General features: G+C 39.3%; 1 protein-coding gene across 7 annotated transcripts in view; it reads right to left on the reverse strand.

Moving 5' to 3' along the window:
• Positions 1-21,120, reverse strand: part of LRRK2 (leucine rich repeat kinase 2) — a 162,707-nt gene that overhangs the window by 38,280 nt on the left and 103,307 nt on the right. For all 7 annotated transcript variants that reach the window (XR_012801632.1, XM_075599742.1, XM_075599741.1 and 4 more), the window contains 12 exons: positions 20,798-20,891; positions 20,025-20,211; positions 19,760-19,941; positions 18,649-18,881; positions 17,213-17,340; positions 15,751-15,969; positions 13,853-14,054; positions 10,607-10,695; positions 9,841-10,028; positions 7,038-7,192; positions 4,160-4,306; positions 470-661 (listed from right to left, as the gene is read on the reverse strand). Coding sequence is in view for 6 of the 7 variants with exons in the window: in XM_075599742.1 (XP_075455857.1) it covers positions 470-661; positions 4,160-4,306; positions 7,038-7,192; positions 9,841-10,028; positions 10,607-10,695; positions 13,853-14,054; positions 15,751-15,969; positions 17,213-17,340; positions 18,649-18,881; positions 19,760-19,941; positions 20,025-20,211; positions 20,798-20,891 (2,016 nt within the window). In the remaining variant the exon portion in view is untranslated. The remainder of the gene's footprint in view (positions 1-469; positions 662-4,159; positions 4,307-7,037; positions 7,193-9,840; positions 10,029-10,606; positions 10,696-13,852; positions 14,055-15,750; positions 15,970-17,212; positions 17,341-18,648; positions 18,882-19,759; positions 19,942-20,024; positions 20,212-20,797; positions 20,892-21,120) is intronic.

Genomic DNA, 21,120 nt, shown 5'->3' on the forward strand with positions numbered 1-21,120 from the left:
TCTACAGCAGCAGCAGGCTAGAGCGAGCTCTGAGGAGGAGGGGGGGAGGAGGAGGGAGGAGGAGGGGGGGAGGAGGAGGGAGGAGGAGGGGGAGGAGGGGGGAGGAGGAGGAGAGTGAAAGGAGAAGAGCCAGGAGCTGCAGTGCGTGCGGAATCACTGCTATAGCTGCTGATTGATGGCGTGCCCGATCTCCCTGTTCCCCCTGCCATCTGGCCCCTTTCCCCCTTCGCTTGCACTCCTGCTCAGTTAGGGATCACAATGGAGGTTGCAGTATTGATGAGAGGTGCACACGCACGCTGCCCCCTGGTGTCCGTACTCGCAAAGCACGCGTACGTACACAGGGGTATGGTGCAACTAAAAATAAATGTACGTACTTGCGAGTGTACGTAAAGCGGGTGTACTTAAAACGGGGTATGCCTGTACATACATTGAAATTAATAACTTATTAGCAATTAACACTTTTTTTTACCTTCTTCAGCTTTCTTTAGTAACTCAGAGAGCAATATCTTTTGGTGTTCTTGGCCATCCTCAAAGCTGTATAACACCCACTTCTTTAATAGGGTTTCACCTTCCACACAAACATCAGATTCCAGTAAACCTGGAAACCATTCTTCCATTAAAGAATCTATGTGATCCACAACCTGCCCCAATAAAATGCAACCTAAAAAAAAAGGAAAAAATGGCAACTATATTTTACTTCAAAGCAATAAAGCTTAAGAAACATTAGCTCCTGAGTAGTGCCACATTTTCTCACGTGGATATCTCCAGGCTTCAAAAACATACACCATGTGGGAATTGAACATGAATACATTTTATATAATGGAAAAAGGAAAGTAGCGCCAATAAATTAACAAAAATCTATGTGAATAGCAAAAATAATACTAGATACCCTAAATTAATAAAACCATTAATGATATAATATTACATACTAAAATAAACAATTACATAAAAAATATAATAAATGACATAACAAATTCAAAGTCCAATGTCCAAACCCTAAGGTGAGTCCTGACAGGTAACAGGACAAAGTGCAGGATCCAGGGGTCCACGGCAGCTCTCACATGGAAAAACCAATTCCACAGCAAAATCCATGAGAAAAACAAAACAGAGAGCGCACGCCCCATAGTGTAACACTGTAACATTTAATGTAGGGAAGAATGGGTACGTCATGGATGACGTAATGTTGCAAGATACATCATCACGTTGTGTGCATCCTTTACGGCCGGGGAGCACATGGAGCTATAGTGAGGCTTACTCTGATATCTTACTGATTTGGAGGATTTCAAGTGGTACCGAAGAGACAGCGTTGTTTGGGAGCCTGATTCCAGCTGTTCTTGGACTCTCTACGTGTTGCGGATTGTACCTGCCTTGGTGGTGATTATAAATCACATACTGCTATATTTTAACTTGCACATTGTGAGTGTTTTTAATCCCCCCACCCATTCTTCCCTACATTAAATGTTACAGTGTTACACTATGGGGCGTGCGCTCTCTGTTTTGTTTTTCTCACATTTTAGATAATACACATGCAGGAATCAAACCCAGTACCTTTCATATGCTAGTACCAATTCCCTACCTGCTACGCCACAGGATTGGTGTGATAAAACAGACTCTATAAATATACTTAACATCTACAGCACTATATTTATAACTATCTATATGTTAAGTTTGTTTTTAGAGTCTGACATCATACAAACCCTGTGGCTTGCAGGTAGAGAATTAGTACTAGCATATGAAAGGTCCTGGTTTCGATTCCTGTATGATATGGTGTAATATATATACATATATATTTATAATATATATTATTATAAAATAATAATTTATAAATTATCCTGTGGTACTAGCATATGAAAGGTCCTGGGTTCGATTCCTGCATGTTTATTATATCAAATGTATTCATGTTGAACTCCCACATGGTGGGTGTCATGTGACCCTCCTCTGCGCTTAAAAGTCTACGTAAGTGTTGCTACGTGGACGCAGCCTGATGAGAGCAGGGAGAGCTGCAGATGCTGGTAAGTCCTCGCGCGGCAAAATTTTATAACACTATCCCGGTTATAACGTGGTCTCAGCTGTATATCTCATATCTCAACGAAGAGATCATTGTATCGCGAAAGCTCGCACAAATAAAAGCATTTTGTTAGCCACAGAACGGTATTGACTTTGTTTTTAATTATTAAGCTCGGCTAACACGGTACAGATACCTAAACACGCATATATATGCCGCTCCTCCCATAAGACAGGCATTCCTAAATCAACAATGTGATGATATTTAAGAGCTAATATATATCACATATTTGACTTGGGAGTGCTTGTTCCCTGTCTCTCAGATGGTATGCATCCAGTTATTGCTATATATTATTTTGAGATGTATATATATATATATATATATATATATATATATATACAGCTTAACCCCGTTATAGCGCGGTCCTCGGGGGCCACCCGCGACCACCGCGTTATAAACAGGGTCGCGGAAAAAAAATGGCTACCGAAATTGTTTTTTTTTTTGTGGTGGTACTGTGTTTCCGCCAGAGGGGGAAAGCTGAGAACTCTCCCAGCGTTCCCAGACCCGGTGAGGCCGCGGCAACAGCACACAGCACTTACCCGGCATCTGGCAGCTCTTCTCCCTGTCTCTGCTTCCTGCTTCTACTTCCGTCTTGCGAGAGCAAGCTCCCTTAAAGTGACAGTGTGTGTGTGTGTGTGTGTGTGTGTGTGTGTGTGTGTGTATTTGACTGTGTGAGACTGTGTGTGTGTCAGTGTGTGTGTGTGTGTGTGTGCAGTGTGCTGTGAGTGTGTGCAGTGTGCTGTGAGTGTATGCAGTGTGCTGTGAGTGTATGCAGTGTGCTGTGAGTGTATGCAGTGTGCTGTGAGTGTATGCAGTGTGCTGTGAGTGTATGCAGTGTGCTGTGAGTGTGTGCGTGCAGTGTGCTGTGAGTGTATGCAGTGTGCTGTGAATGTATTCAGTGTGCTGTAAGTGTGTGCTATGAGTGTATGCAGTGTGCTGTGCAGTGTGCTGTGTGTGTGTGTATGTACTGTGTGTGTGTGCACTGTGTGTGTGCTGTGTGCAGTGTGCTGTGAGTGTATGCAGTGTGCTGTGAGTGTATGCAGTGTGCTGTGAGTGTATGCACTGTGCTGTGAGTGTATGCAGTGTGCTGTGAGTGTGCAGTGTGCTGTGAGTATGTGCTGTGAGTATGTGCAGTGTGCTGTGAGTGTGTGCAGTGTGCTGTGAGTGTGTGCAGTGTGCTGAGAGTGTATGCAGTGTGCTGTGAATGTATGCAGTGTGCTGTGAGTGTGTGCAGTGTGCTGTGAGTGTATGCAGTGTGCTGTGAATGTATGCAGTGTGCAGTGAGTGTGTGCAAAAAAAAAAATCTTTAAAAAAAAAATTTAATTTTTTTTTAATTCGGGGTCCACGCTCAAACCACGATATAAGCGAATCCGCGTTATAGCGGATCGCGCTATAACGGGGTTGAGCTGTATCTGTATATATATATATATATATATATATATATATATACACACACACACACACACACATAATCTCCTACATCTATATATGACTGAACCCTATGGAAACTCTGATATTCTGCATTATAAATGGAAAATCTTGTAGATACATTAGATTGGGTCTACTTAAGGGCTCATGCTGTGCCTAAACAAGGGAAATTATTAATTATACATCAATAGTTGGTCCCTGCTTTTTGTTGCTGTGCTTTTCTGGTTTCCCGGTTCATGTCGGTTCATCATGGAAACTCTCTGCACTACTTGCTTCCCCAGGAGATGCACGCAAGCTGGAGCCTATTTTGTCAGTTTACCTCAGTGAGTATTACTCTCTTCATTCATTATCTTATCCTGCATTGCCTTTAGGACTGAATTTGGGCTTATCATTGCCATCAGGACTGTGAATTGGATGTCTTCATCTGCTGTGTTTTTCATATACTCACTTGTGACATAGGAGTGCAGCTTTCAGCTGCGACTATCATCAAGATTCCTTACCAGCAGTTATATACTACTCACATGCAAATATATATGGCTAACAGCATTAGACACCATATTGAACTCTTTTGCTGCTGATGGTTTGAGCACTGGTGGAGACTCAGCGGTCTCTTTTTCATATAAAACAAACATACAGAGGTTTAATTCACCTCTGCAAATTATTTACCTTTTCTGCAGGATGGAACGGTCACTTTCAAAACACTGTTTTGGTTGCAATCTAAAGTAGCCGATTCTACCAAACAGTAGGCTTCTGGAGACCAGTTCAGATAGACACCCTGCCTCCAATACATCCTGTTGGGACGTAGTGCTCGTTCTGGCAAAAACAAAGGAAATTAGTTGTTTTTACACCTCCTGGGCAACTAGTACTCTCAATATGTGGTAATATCATTTAAAACCGTATTTCATTTTGAGGACTCCCCGGGAAATGAACATGCTGCAGTATATATCAATACTAGTTACGCATACACACTGGTTTTCTAATAATTCTACTGCAAAAAGAAAGAAGACCAACCAATCACTAAGGAGTCTGTCCCCCACCCTGAAACGTTTGGACAAAACCAGTGCAAAAACTGCGCTCTATAAAAGGGGGGGGGGGGGGGGAAGAGAAATCATAGCATTCTATGGGGTATTTTCTCTATAACAAAATCTGGCTTTTTGTACTTCGTTTGCCTCTGTTTCACAGCCGAGAGACTTTGGTAAATAATAATAGGCGCTATATGAAATAAAGTTTTCTCCCACTGTAACTCAAAGCGCGTCACAATGACAGTATAGCGGATGGTAAGCAGCACATAGGAATTTTACAGACACAGTCCCTGCCCAGATCTTATAATCTACGTTTTTTGGGTGCCCGAGGCCCAGGGAAATAAAGTGACTTGCCGAAGGTCACAAGGAGCCGACAATGGGACTTGAACCAGGCTCCCCCTGATTCAAACTCAGTGTCATCAGAGCCAGTGTCTTTACTCACTGGGCCTCTCCTTCAGCCCCAAGCCAGTATATTTATCAAAGCCAGAAAACCAGTTCAAAAGAATTGCACCAAATTGATCAAAGTAAAAAAAATTATATTGCTTTCTACAGTATTCTCTCTTCACGGAGCTCTGCTCCGGTTTTTGCAGTCGGGAGTGTTTGATAAATAGACTGCAGCTGTGACCTTTGCTGTCTGCTCTTTATGTTCTCTGCAAGAGAAATGAGTAACTTGGAAAATAACTTACCTGTCTGGTATTACAAGCACTACACGTTGACAAAACCACTCAACCTTCGTATAGTGGGATGTAGTATGAATTGGATTACAGAAGTGAAAAGGGAAAAACAATAACGATATAATCAGAACAAAGATTGTGACCATCGACGATCACATAATGTCCCTAGTACATGCACTCAGTGTATGAGAAAGGGGAGTCAGACCAAGTATGTCCTGGGATATCAATATCCCTTAAGTGGTCATCGTGACATGCTAGTAACCTACAGAATCGAAGACCAGGGGGAGCATAAACAATGTACTCTATATGGGCCAATAAAAGGAAAAATAATACAATTGTATTCCATTACAAAAACATTGATGATAGTGATAATGTATTAACAGTGGTGAGGCAGCTATACGGCTCAGAGGTCATGCAAATATGAAGAAAATATACATTAGCAGAATTGCTGGTGGTCGGATAAGTTCCATGTACTAAATAGGTATACAGATAGTGATCCACTACATGTTATGTGGTCACCTGGAGACAAAGGTAACACAGGACAACAAATTGACAATATTTGCCTTAGATGGACACCTTTGAATGATTAAAAGTTATTATTACATACATTTTTCAACAGACGCCAACAACTCAGTAGTCTAAATACCCCATATAAAGACTTTGACCATAGGGACCACGACTGTGTCAGAATCCTGAACACTTTACTTGAAGAAAATGAGAGACCGCCAGGGGAAGGCCCCTTTTCAGACATAAGGAGTAAATCCACATTTATGTCACCATTGGAGACGAGTGCCAATGTGGATGTATTTTTAAACTACCTTCACTGTAAATATATTATCACTATCGTCAATGTTTTTTAAATGGAATAAAATTGTATGATTTTCTTTTTATTGGTCCATATGGAGTACATTGTTGTACTCCCCCTGGTCTTAGATTCTGTGGGCTACTAGCATGTCACGATGACCACTTGAGGGATATTGGTATCCCAGGACATACTTAGTCCGACTCCCCTTTCCCATACACCAAGGACTTAATGTGATCGTTGATGATCACAATCTTTGTTATGATTATATTGTTTGGTATTACTACTGTTCATGTAAAAGAAAATCACGAGGAAGCACAAAGCAAAGGCAATTCGTTGCCATTTCATTTTCCCCCTCTCTCTTATTAGGGATGTGAAAATCAATGGTTACACAGATCAAAAAGTGTAGCGTTTACACTTGAGGGATATCCAAAACGTGTGTATTAAAGAGGGACTCAAATAGGTTTTCCTAAAACAAACATGGCACGCACAGCTACTTCTAAAATTACAGGATGTAATAAGCCAGAGGACAAACTTCTCCAACACATTCTTTTAGCTTCCAGATGTTTTACTGCAGCTCATTGGTGCCAGTGTTTGCCCCTCCACCCCCACACTTGTTCAAATATAAAATAAAATGTGCTTTTTTTCTTCTCATAGGGAGACCCTGACAGCTACTCTCAGTGGTACTGGCCACAAGGGTGGAGAACACGGTCCAGGTTTTATTGGTCCCTTTAGATTAATTGATATAATCCAGCCAGCTAAAAAAAAAAAATGTTTTGCATTACTTACATTGGGGTCAATTCTACATCTACCGAAACAGCCGAATACACCCAAACAGTCGCTTGAGCGAATATAGAATGTACACCAATGTCTGCCTTGACTGTGCATATTCTTGGCATATACTTTGTCTCCACATGAGGCATGTCTCCTTGTGCCGCTGCTCTTGTTCTTCCCCTTTACCATTTTTACTTTTTTTTTTTACAGATTAAAACGAAGAGATGAATATAAAAAGTGTAAAAACATTAGAATAAATGAAATATACAAACCTCTTCCAGAAAGCATGTAAGTGGATACTTCCAGAAGCCTGTTAATGAGTCTTGACCAGAAACCCATTGGAAAATATGACATTTCATACAATCGTATTATGATTTCTGAATTTTCACAGTGAGGAAGTTCTATCACGGGTCTATGATCTGATAGACTACAAAAAAAAGTATCGTTAGGAAGATCAGAGAAATATTTATTTGCCCTGTACAAGATACATGATGAAAAAAGCTACATCCACTCTTCTTATGAGCTCTCGGTTCAGCTTCATAAAGAGATTTCCAGGTCCTCCCAAAGTGAGCTTCAGTTTTGATAGGTTCATTAGACGAGTGAGGTGGTGTGTGTTTTTCTTTCGGTTCATGCATCTCCCTTTTGCTGTGGATGCTTCAAAGTGCTACAACCATCAAAGTCAAGCGTACTTTTACTTATTCAAAATTCATTTGTGGTGTGACACCAAAATTGGGACTATAAATAGTCGGTGAAAAAGTAAAGTAGGGCCAAGGGCTATAAGGAAAAGGGCCAATGACTACAGGGATGACAACCTGCAATGATGATGAGAAGGTTAAAGGTTTTACAAAAAGGGGATGAGCAGTGATTGGATGACATGTTGGTGGGTGGGACGGGCTGTGAAGAATGGTGGGCTGCCCTGTACAGGGCAGCCATTTTAGCTAACTCAAGGGAAAAGTTTGAGGTAATGGAGAGGAGGATGGAAACTAAAGGCCCGTTGAACTTGTAGTGGGGAATGGTCTGGAACAGTTGAAAGCAGTGGAGTTACTTAACACAATGAAATCTGATTTAGCAAGGATGTTGGCATTCTTTAACGATATTCGTTTGGTATGGTCAGACATTATTATAAAGTATTTTGGAAAAACGCAAGATGCTGGATGGCGATAGAGCGGAGCAGGAAGAAAGTTACTGCTGTATTTTCCAAGTTGGTCAGGAAAGTGGGTTGTATTGTGGTTAGGCACAGGGAGTTGGTAGGGAATAATAAAGATTTGTTGAAGAAAGACGGAGTACTGTACACTTAACGGGTATAGGACTGAACATTTTTAATGTGGGGCTCCAGGATGGTATTGAGAGAGCTGTGGCTCTAGGTGGGGCACAGAGCCCATTTTAGATTTAAAAAGGCTCTCGTGATGGGATGTTGCTTGCCAGCTAAAACTGGTTGGTAGTTTTACCTGCTTTTCGGTCTCCAGTTGGGGCATGGTGAGGTAGTAGCAATACCGATAGCCTTGCGGCAGGGCTTGAACTAACTTTTGGATGATACAGTGAAAAGTGCCCATTGGCCCTAGCGGTTAGGGGCTGGCATGAGATTTGTTGGAACCGTTTGTTTAAATGGTGTTAACTATGTTAATGTTTACTGGCAAGTTTGTATAATGTATTAATAAATGCTGTGGCCATTTAGCATCCAAACTGGTGTCAGCGTGTTATTGAGATTCGGATATTCTGGGAAAGCAGGGAAAATGAAGAAATCTGGAAGTCATGTAAAAGGTCACATCAATAAGTCACGTTAAATCAAATGCCAATGTTTTTAGCCCCTAAACTTGGAACAATCATCTTACACTATATGTACAGTAGTACATAAGTATATCTGTGCATAACACAAATATATGCATTTATATAAATTACATGCACACACACATATTTGTCTTTGAAGAACTCCCACTAAAAGTGTAGTTTCCCTGGATCATTTATTTTATGTTCTGTAAAGGTCTTAACCCTTATAGTTTTTTTTCCCTCCAGCTCACTCATTTTAAAATTCCAGTGCTAAAAACAAAATGAAAATGGCTGCAGAGCTCCTCCCACTTTGTGACATCAATAGACTTCAACTGATACCAATTCTTCTAATAAGGATTTGTGAAGCCTGCAGGCAGACGGCTCTAAGCTAACATCTATGGACAAAAAGTTTGAACATTTTACTGCAGGCTGTGGGCCTTCTCAGAGATAAATAAATAAATATAAAATAAAGAGGGGCAGGAACAATAATGGTAATCTGCTTAACATGGCATCACAATGAGCTCACCTTTGTATTTATTTTTGTACATACTTTAATAGATCTCTTTTTGCCCTTTTCAATACTTTTTTTATATTTAAAATCCCATGGTCCATTTAGGACAGGGGTCTCAAACTCAGTCCTCAAGGGTCACCAATAGGCCAGGTTTTATGGATAATAATAATAATAATAATAATAATAATAATAATAATAGCATGTTCTTGTATAGCGCTGCTAGTTTTACAGAGACATTTTGCAGGCACAGGTCCCTGCCCGTGGAGCTTACAATCTATATTTGGTGTCTGAGGCACAGGGAGATAAAGTGACTTGCCCAAGGTCACAAGGAGCAGACACCGGGAATTGAACCAGGTTCCCCTACTTCAAACTCAGTGTCTTTACTCACTGAGCCACTCCTTCTCCCAATCAGTACTTGTGCTGAAGCAGGGATATCCAGAAAAGCTGGCCATTGAGGACCAAGTTTGAGACCCCTGATTTTTAGGAGATATAAAAAATTAAGTATGGGAAGTTAAAATGAAGCTCTCTCACAGCTCCGCAGTGCAGTCTAAATGTCACCATGGCAACCTCAGACGCTAGACTAGTTTAGAGAAATCTTGACTCTAATCACTAGAAGAAGGGGAAAAAAAACTTACAGTAACAAAAAAAGAAGAGCAGGACATTCTTGGGGCAAAATACCAGCATATGAGTTAAACTCGTAAAAAGGTTTCTGGAGGGGATTGGAGAATGTAGACCTACAAAACATGTACATTTCATAAATGAGATCAAAACTGTTTCCACCATTTTAATTACAATACCTGCTTGGAATGAGAAGTTGCTCTTCGCCTAAGGGCAAAGCTATCTGGAACTTTTCCAGTAGCTTAAAATACTGCGACTTGTACATTTTAGGAAACTTGCTCTTTTTTGAAAGAAATTTCTCCACATCTGAACACAGTATAATCCCTTTAGGATACTTTTTACATCCATCCACTTTCACAGTCAAAATCTGAACAAAAATAAACAAACAAACAAAGCTAAATAATAATAAATAAATAATTACTAGTTTCATGATGAAGGTAGATATATTATTGTGATTTGTTATCAATTGTTTTCTAAAAACAAACGCAAAATTATTCTGAAACATTCAATGCAAAATGTAAAAAATATAAAAAATCTGAATAAATATTATTCAATGTGACACATATATGTCCATGATTAATAGGAAATGCTATTCTTTAAGACTCACATCGGCATTTTCAAAATATGGGCCACAGTATTTTACTTGTCAATGCTAAAAAGTAACATTGTGCTTGTTGTGTACTGAGTCATTGCTCCATATTCTGTTTTCATTGAGCAGACAGAGCTAATATGCATTTGTAATAGATCTCTGTTCTGCTTAAAATTGTGGACTGCTCTGCTATAAAGGGCAGTTTTTCTATTTTGTGCTATCTGGTCTGGTCTGTTTTTATTTTTTTTAGTATAGCAGATGCTACTAGTAAGATGGTGTGAGCCTCATCCCTTTAACAAGTAATAATTCAAATACATAAAAGTGGTAACAAATATATATAAAAAAAAATATAGGACCTGTGCCATGATTTTACACAGCCACTGAGGATCAACAAAATAAAGGTCTCGAAGTTGAAGTGCAGGATCCTCAAAGTGCAGTAGTACACCTATATAAAAGATACAAAACAAATGATGTCTTAATATTAATCTTACCGACATCTTTAGAAACACCATTGTATTTGCATGGACTGATATAAGGAACCACAGGTGCAGATTGACTACTGGGTAGCCAGAACTGTGTTTGTTCAAAAGCAATGATGACTGACTGTGTGACTGTTACCCAAGAGAATTGCTTACAGGAATGCTTTTGATGCAGGAAACATACACTGTCTTTTGAAGTAGATACTCTATCTTCACCTGGATAAACATTCCAGGAGAGATATTGACAAACACAAGATTTATTTACTTCACACCCTGATAATAAATCTTCTCTTGTTGATTATCAGGGACTTCAAAACAAAACCTGTGTTTCCTAAATTAACATCTACACCCCAGGAGAAGCAGCTGCTATTTTCCTAATCAGTATTGTTGACCTGTCCACCAGTTATCCCCATCATATAATAGATAAGGTATTCCTAGGAATTCCCATCAACTTCAACGAGAAACACATAATTTAGTTTGAGCACACTTCCTCAACCAATCAAAACCTCCTACATTTTCAGCTATGGGTTTAGAAACACATTTAAACCAGACAGAGTATTAGTTAGCTAGGAGAGAAGGAGAAAAGAGAGGCGAAGGAGAGAAGAGTTTGGAGGGAGATCTCAGAGAAGGTAATTATGATCATAATTCTTGTGCACTTGTAAATCTGTATATATCTGTGTTTTCTATAAATGTATTGTTAGATAGGATGAACTGTGTTGTATGGTTTTGTTAGGCCTGTAATAAGTACAAACCTTATAAGGAAGTATATGTAGTATTACCATGTAAGTGTTATATTTTGTTGGTGTTCTAATAAATTATTGTTTACATAATTGAATTGAATCTCTATCGTGTCATAACTCTCATAAACCAGGATGTGCATTTGTGAATGTGTTTCCTGTTGAAACCCATATCTACACATTCATTTCCTTAGAATAATAGTTGTGCCCATAGTATATTAATTCTTATAAGCCAGCAATACTTTTATAGATGAATATGCTATAAATCCATCTATATTTCTATTGTCTGGATAAGGTTAGACATATAGTCTCCCTATTTAATTCTTATAAGCCAGCAATACTTTTATAGATTAATATAAATACATCTGTATTTCTATTTCTGGATAAGGCTAAATATTATCGGTAACAGTGACCCCCAAGACAAAACAGTGGATCAATGATGCACAGGGATAGAAAATGAAAGACATGGTTGCAGAATCTCTCAAGGAAAAGTGAAAGCTACACCAAAGACTACATCTTTATTGTTTTAAAGGTATGCAGCCTGAACAAGGTACTTTTACCATTACATAAATACATTCAACCCCTATTTTGATAATGCATAGCTACACAAAAAGTCGATCTTAGGCTAAGTGCTCCAGACGTATATGGAAACTGTAATAAAAAGGATACCTGTTCCTCGAGAGCTTAACTCAATGCAGAAAAACAGAAAAAATATGCCTGTGGGTAAGCAAAGATGGTGAAACCCATGGAAAGAGACCCACTAAAATTAACAAATGTAGCTGAATAAATCAATTGAGACAGCTAGTATTAATTGACTAATATTTAAATTTGTGTCCGCAGAATAGTAGTGAAAAGGGATTTCTATAGATGACAGTAACCAAGAGACTTGTTAGAAAGCCAGCATAGAAGTTTGAGGAGAGGAAAAAATGGAAATACATTGTTAATGGCATAGAGAGAAACTATTGTGGAAGAATACAAAAGTTAAAGTATAGAAAAAGGTTGCATAAAACTTTTATTTATTCATATTGAGAAAGGAAGATGCTTACACAAGGCCATCCCTTAGGTTTTGTGTTAATCCTGGGGTGGGCAAACCATTCATTCCCATGCTCCTCTTATTATTCTTTCACAAAGGTAAAGCTAAACAACTGAACTGCTACTTTCCGAGACGAGGCAACTGTTGCATCTTATGTACAGGTATTTTTGGGAATATTAAACCAGGGCTGTCGTGTCATTTTGGGAATCTGTACACGATATTTTACTTGGTCACACCCAATGTAGTGAACATTGCAATATATAACAATTAAATATACCACCTGCAATTTCATATGTTTATGGTCAAAACATAATGGGCCATATTTAATATGAAGTTGTACTCCATAAGACAACTGCCATGATGGAAAATATGTGCAGGCTTGTATGCAGCATAATATAAATACTGAGGAAGGGTCAGTAATAACAACATGTTGAGTTTAGTGAATTTGTAGTCACTTTTAAACAGATTTCCAGTAAAAATGAATCTAAAACATACTATATAAATTGCTGAGCTTAGCATAACACAGGGAACTGGTTTTGTATTTTTGGAAGGATAGTAACCACCTTGTAATGGTTTAAGCTCCCCACCCACTGGAAAGGTATAGAAGATATTTAAGCTTGCAAGACAATGAGTCTTCCTTCGTGAACACTAAACAGAGAAGCAAGAGGAATTCGTATCAAAGGACCTGGTAAATAAAAATATCATTAAATAATTTAGGACTTGCTTCATCTGGTGTTACCTTGGCGTGATGGGCAGGTTTATCATATTTGGTCAAATTATTTAAGCAATTTAAATGAAATATTAAAAAATTGTATATCCTCTAACTTTTTCTATGATACAGCAGCACTAAAAAAATGTTAAAATACATTGCAAGTAGTGTGTGTTTCGGCTGAGCTTACCATAACACATGGAACTGTATTCCCCATTCAAATGCATGGACCATAAAAGCCATACTTACCATGTAGTGTTACTCCATAAGACACCGTACAGTCCATTCACTTGAATGGGCCGTAAACTAAGATGCGCTAGAAGGTGCTTTATAGAGTAGCATGGCTTCGTAAATATGTCCCAACATTTCAACTTATTATTATTTTCATGATATCCACTTCTGCCTGGCTGGGGTAGTGAGTTTCTCTCAGGTTCACACAGCTCCTCGTTGGACAAAACCTCCCATTTTTCATAATATAATTCTTTATAATTGTATGAACTTCAGAAATGAACACCAAAAAAAAAACCACTACTTAAAAATAAAATGTATACACAAATTCAACAGGTGTAATACAGAACAAAAAACAAATTATAAAAAAAAAATGAAAAAAAAAAAATAATCAAAAAACGTACAACAAGAATTACCTGATTCGTTCAGAAAATGAACTGCGTGCGATAGTTCATTTTCATCCAAATGTAACTGACTTTCTTCTACAAGTTCTAACAATCTCTTGTGGTTGATGACAGGAAATTCAAGTGGAGCGTTCTTGCGTTCGTTTAAAATCCTCTTTTCAAGGTCCAGGTAACTGTCTGGAATCAGCTGCCCGATAACTGGCTGATCCCGGATCTGAAGAAAAAATAAAAGGTCAGTAGCCTTATGAGTGACAAAGACTGAAATGTCCAAGACATGCGAATGTGCTCACAAGTGATATTCTTTATTGGCAGTGTAGCCCTGTCTGGTTTGGGCTAATACGTCTGCCCTCCTCCTGGCAGTAATCCCTGGTAAGAGCAGGTGCCAGGAGTGATCATGGGTTTTCCCCACCTCTCTGCAGCCCAGTGAGTCACAGAGAATGTAATGTAATCAGGCCTGGTGTCCAATCAGGGGCAAGGGGCTGGTTCTTTCTGGATCTGTACTTAAGGGGCTGCACTTCTTTAATTTACTCAGTTGCCTCTACTGTGAGAGAGGCCGGTCTACCTGAGAGCAGTGTGCAGGGCTCTGCATACTGTGTGCCCTCCCTTAGGGGAGCGGTGGGAGACTGTTCCCCTTACTCTATCAGAGAGTAAGGGAAAAGCTAGGACTGCTCCTGGTGCCCTCTGGCTGGGAGTGTAGTCCACGCCCTAGTTCTGCTGAGTGACTGCTGTGCTGTGTGCACAGTGAATAAAGAAATACTGTTTAAAATACTTCTGTCCTGAGATTGAAATCTATTGGGAAGGAGAAAGAGGCCATCAAGCAGGGATTTCTCCCCTTATCCTGGGGACTGCAAGAGATGGAGGTGCTGTCACCGTGAGTACGAGTCAGGTTATACCCCAGAAGCCTGTCCTGTTGCTATCCCCAACCATCATGCGGGAGACTCAGGGCTACTGTTTATCAGCAGGTATGCACCACACTACTTCAAGTAACCAGCGTAGCTTTCCCCATAATAGACCCTATCTGCGATTGGGTTGGGTGGGGGGGAAACAGGGTTACAGCTATATGCGAACGGTGGAGGTTTTTTGTCGCCTTTTCCCCCACCATAACTTAAAAACGTGTACGGTAAACCTACCCAGCCTTAAAAATTGCAAAGCCAGTGCAACCAACCTCACACTGATAAGACCCATTAAAACATGTCTCTGTGAGTGGTTTGACTGGCTTTGCAGCTAATACCATGCTGTGCTTAAAAGCTGTGTGAACAGCAGAGCATTTGCTTATATGGGTTCCATGTAAATGGATTTCAGGCAAAAGGTGACACATTGTGTGCTTATTTGCATGTCATTTTCCAGAATCCCTTGCTGCAGTGGAAGCACTGTATGCTAGGTGATAATGGTTGAAAGGCAGGGTTGCAGACCTGTCTAAGACAGGGGTGCGCAAAGGGGCGGGAGATTTGTCTGGGAGCTGGGGCGGGCGGTTGCAGAAGTCCCACGCTCTTACCCCAGGCATTTAAATTAAATGCCGGGGGATTGCGTACGGCTCCTGCAACACTCCACTTACCGGGATTCAGCCGGCTGTGACATGTCGCCATGGCTTCAAATGACGCCGCGGCGCCATGTGACATGACACGGGTCAAATGACGCCACGGGTTCACGTGACGTCACATGACCCTACAGCGTCATTTGACGCGGATACAAGGTAGGCAGGAGGCAAGAGAGAGTCGGGGCGCGCAGCAGCAAAAGTTTGCGCTCCCCTGGTCTAAGTCATGTGTATGTGTGCACAAGTGATATTCTTAATTGGCTAAATGCTAATGGTGGAGGTTTTTTGTCGCCTTTTTCACCCACCATTGCTTAATACACATATATATACACACAAACACGCACGCACGCCTAATTTGGGCAGTCACATAATTTACCTTGAAATTCAGACTCTCTTTTATGATGGTTTTCCTAAGCTTTGCCAAAAGCTCCGACTCTTCAGTAGCATTCACAAAGTGATAATCTTGAATAGAAGGGATTCCGTGTTGATTACACAGTTCTTTCTTCATTTTACTTATGCAGGCTTTCCGCTGTTTCTCATCCGACACATCCAAGTGCGTACCGACGAGAATAACAGGAGAAGACGATGCTCGAGCCTGTAAGAAAATGCACAAATCTCATGTCTCAGTGGGCTTCAAAATCCCATTCAAAATAAAAATTTGTCGTATTATTAGGCAGTATAACAACAGCTTCTAATAATGAGATAGAAAAGAAATACCTGCGAGATTACATTTTTTATATTACTTCAGGAGACGATCTTTATCAGATTTCATTATTTATTTTCAATACAAAACGGAACTTTAAGTATGGATGTTGATTTAATTACGAATTTGTGTATTTAGGAGATGATCTACAAACAGGACTACATATATTGTAGCTTGTAAGCATAGAGTCCCTGGGCGTAGGTATCTCACAGTCCTGCACCTGGAAACAAGTTATTTCCAACCCCATCGAAAACAAGGAGGGGGGGCCAAAGGGAGAAAGAATATTGTTGTATTTGCTAAATCTCTTTGTGTTCATATATTAGTTATATTTGTACATTGAAATCACAAAACGGATACAAATAGGAGCAAGCTGATTATTGACACTTTTAGTGAGAACATAGCAGAAACCCATCAACAGGGATTATGTTTTATTTTTACAGTGCTTTTACTTCTAGACTGAATTTGGGATAATGACAGATTATTGTTTTACATATTACATCCCTATATAATACACTTGTGGTCTTTAAACTGCTGTATAAGCAGACATTTCCATGTTATTGAGGATTATACAGAGATGCCTGCTGAGGAATAGAGTTCCCCGGAAGACTCCTCCAGCATTTTTTTTCCTGTTTGCTAGTTTACAAAATAAGCAGAGCAGCAAAAAGGTGGTTTGAACTGAAAACGTGAAGCTTCTGGGGAGTGTAGTTTGTGTGCAGAATTGTGCCGTGCCAATATTTTATCTCAGCTATATACAGATGCAGCCACCAGTATCCGACAACTTGCCTGGGAAAATGACCCCCGCAGTGTTAATCCGATGGGCCATTAGTCTGGCTGCAGAAATCTCACAGAAATGTTGCAGCATAAACTGCGAGATAGCCCCAGATTTTCCAAGGCAAGTCGTCGGATGCTGGTGGCTGCATCTGTATATTGGTCGACTGTAAGACCAATGTAAGAATGTAAGGCTGCGCTTATAGTGAGAGCGACGGCTTGGTCGCGATCGCAGGACGTCTTCTCAATTTGATTTTTCCAGCGTCCCTAGCCTGCCGTCGCCGGCACTATAAGCCTAGCCCAAGATCAATGCAAGAATGTAAGAATGACACAACTTAGAACATTTTTTTTAAATTGCTACATTTACCTTTATATTGAATAGCCATGGCTTGATCGCATCAACTTCTGATGCTCCCTTGCTGAGATCATAAACAACAAGATACACGGCCCGCGGGGTCATAAAATGAGGATGAGTGCTGTAGAACTCTTCTTGGCCTGAAACAGAACACATTTTACAAGGAGTCAAATTGGATGCACATATTTTGCTTGTGGGTATGAAAAAGCCAGGAAGGGGTGTTTTTATTATTTTTTAACCTTCTCCATACATAAATGTGTATGATGTTTGTGTATTTGTCTGTGTACATAAACACATACAGTATATAGACATATGTACATAGCAGATGAACCAGCACACGCAAAAAAAATATTCTAATAATAATTCATGGTGATTTATTAGCCAGATTGACATTTCAGTCCCCAATGCGAACTGTCTCAAGATCAAGCAAACAGTGAACAGAAACAATCTAATATACCCTAAAATGTAAGCGAATCGGTGAAATTGGCACCACATGATGTCACAGTGACCCTCGGGAACACAGTGTGATGAACAAAGAAGAGAAGTGAAAAAAAGCGTCAGGAAAAATGGGAAGAAAAACAAAGAAAAGGAGAAAATGGGGAAAGCTAAGGGGGAAAAAAAAGAAGAAAATAAAGCAGAAAAAAAAAAGCCAAAAAGCACAAGGGAGTAACAAAGTAATAGATAAATAGATATATAAGCTCTCACATGTACTACAGATGCAGTGGACGTTATTCGAACACTTCACGCGTTGCATACCTCGGAATACCCATGTCATGGCGCGTGATTTCTTCCAACCTTCCCGCCTTAAGACACGAGTGCAGAAAATTGCATTTTAGTGTTAAACAATGTTAAACACTGAAATTGACACAGTAGCACAGTACCGTAAACATTACAATTCATTAATTTCTGTAACGGATACGAAACAGAATCCATTAAATTCAAACAAAGCAACCGCGATAAACACATGTGCCTGGGGCGATTGGCAGCGTTAATGCCGCATGGAATACAGCAGCGCACACGAAAACGGCTCCGTGATTTGTTCGAATAACGGCCGCTGCATCTGTACTTGTGTTCGACTTTTATGCAGTAGCTATGAACTTAAAAAGAGAGCTATTCTGGATAACAGGTATTACAAAAAAAAATTCTGATTAGTAATAGTATCCAAAATGTAGTGTGTGGTGCACAGCAACAAAGAACAGGTCATGTGGCAATAAAAATATGATTTATTCAAGCTGCATTAAAAAACGGTGGAGAGTACAATACTCCTACGCCTTTCATTCTGTGAGGCACTTTATCAAGGAGTTTCACTTCAGTCATTTATATTTCCCCTGTATGGTCACCTCTGCATATATGAACTTGCATAAAGGGACCAAGCATTTGAGCTCCTACAGAAACCTATACATACTGATTAGTAATAGTAGCCAGCATCACAAAGAAAAGTTTAATACCTGCAAAGTCCCAGACATTTAATATGATTTCTTTCTTGACTTTGCCTCTTACTAGAATTGGCCAGTCCTTCACATCTATGCCAACCGTGGCTTTCTCTGGCCCTTGCTCTGGACGTCTGGATTTCATCATCAGCTGCTGCACCAAAGTCGTTTTCCCGCTTCCTGCATTTCCCACAATTAAAAGTTTCATCCGGTTATAAGGGACAGCCTTCTTTAAACGCTGCTGAAGAAATCTAAGGGAGATACATCACAGACAAAGTTTCGCTATCAGATAGCCTTGCAACACTCAGAGAAGACAGAGCACTACTTCAAAGATAAAGAAAAAAGGAGCAAAATTGGAACTACTTTTATTTTTGCTATACAAACAAATTAACCAGCATTTGATAATAGTGAATGCTTAAGTTAAAACCTAACTTTTATTTATTAAATCAGATAAGACACTGCTTTATACAGTATTTATTTATAAAATGTTTTACCAGGAAGTAATATATTGAGAGTTACCTCTCGTTTTCAAGTATGTCCTGGGCACAGAGTTGTGATGACAAATAATACATGGTTACAATACATAGTTACATAAGTGAACAGGGTATACATTATATACAGTACGTCAAGTATAATGTCAAATAAGGGAATTCAAAATAACCTATAAAGTAACACCAAAAAGAAATAAAACAATCTCTAGATACTAGATTCACAGTGAACATTTATTTGTATTATATATTTTTTGTTGTTTGGCCACTAGATGGCTATTTATGAACGTAATTAACAAAGTATCAGAGTATAAATTGTTCGGGACATAACGGCTCCCCAAATAGTTTTATTAATGTGGGGTGCTTAGTAATGGAGGAATTGTCTGATTTAGACAATTCGACATCCGAAGATTGATGACTTTGCATTTGGAAATTCTAATCAAAGTCTAAGCAAGCCCATATGGCATTCAATCAAATACAAACGCTATGTTTTAAAATCATGACAGAATTCAACTGCAAAATGTATAAAAAAATGAAAATGATGAAATGATTACAAGACACAGTTTGTCATGTGACAGCTCATGTCATGCACTGCATAAATATGTTTTCACAAGGAAACTGAAAGGAAACGAAGTACACACCGTGTTAGATCTCTGGCTTTGCATCCGATGTGTTTCAAGTCTATGTCAAGATGCAAACCATCAAGAGGAAGGTCCCAAACTTTTGTAAGCTTTCCCATTTCATCAGGAAAAGATCTCAGGTCAGGGTTATAACTTACGTCAAGAGATGTCAAGTTTTCAAGACAGCCAATTTCAGGGGGAATCTGGAAACCCATTAAAACACAATAAGCACAATTGTATTTCTTAGGAATGCATGAAATTATCATCTAAACACCTCATATGTTACCTCCTTGAGTGTATTGTGAGATAGCTGCAGCTTCTCAAGCCTTGACCATTTGCATGCATCTTTACTTAGGTCCAAGATGCTAATCTTATTGTAGTTCAAGACGATTTCTCTCAAATTCAATGATTCCCACTGCACAGGGCCAGGTAGACTTTCAATTTGATTGTTGCTTAAATCTACTGATCGTAGGCTTTCAATAAAACAAAGAAAACAACACAAGTTTAATTCCTAATAAATATTAGCAAAATATAAAACATGTTCCAAAAGGAAAGACCATTAGATGAATGTCCACATGTATCAGCATCCTTCTGCTTGATTGGGTGTGTTTCTACCCATTAAAAGTGATATTATTTAGCCCCTTTCCTAACGCACTGCACCAATTTTGCTCCAAAAATGCATCATATGGACCAAAGTTGCTGCTCCCGCTTCTCACATAAGGCAGAATTATTGCATACGGTTGTTGCATAATGTTTTTAAGCAAGAAAGTTAACGTGACCTCATACTTGGCAAATTTTGGGGTATACTGTAGATTGAAAAGAGAAATGTGATGCACAGAGATGCACAATTTAAGGCCTCTTAACTTCTTTAAAAATCAATTATATTAGACTAAGCACTACGACTTTGCTCTCAACCCCAGCCACTTCCCCCAGAATCAATAATCCTTGATATACAAAAGTGAAGGCTACGAGAAACATATATATATTTTAATGTATTACTTTACAACCAAAATTGTGGTTGTATTTGTTTTATCTCACCAAACTAAATTACAAACTTACTGAGGAAGTTGTAGAATTTCTTTGGGAATACTTGTAAATGTATTATGAGACATCCTTAATGTTGTTATTTTCATTGGTAAACTGGGAACAGTAACTAAAAAAAAGAAAAGAATATTGAAAATGATGTCAATGAACATACAAACAAAGCACAACAATCAAAAATGATCACAGCACCTTCACAGATAAAGAGTAAAACAATGTATTAATAATTCACATGATGCTGAATATAAACGTTTTGTTCTATTTTAATCAGCAATTACACAACAATAGTTCATACACCTGATTTACACTACACATCAGGGCCGCCAACAGGGGGGAGAGCC

The sequence above is a fragment of the Ascaphus truei genome, chromosome 5 (genome assembly GCF_040206685.1).
Source record: "Ascaphus truei isolate aAscTru1 chromosome 5, aAscTru1.hap1, whole genome shotgun sequence".
NCBI classification, from domain to species: Eukaryota; Metazoa; Chordata; class Amphibia; order Anura; family Ascaphidae; genus Ascaphus; species Ascaphus truei.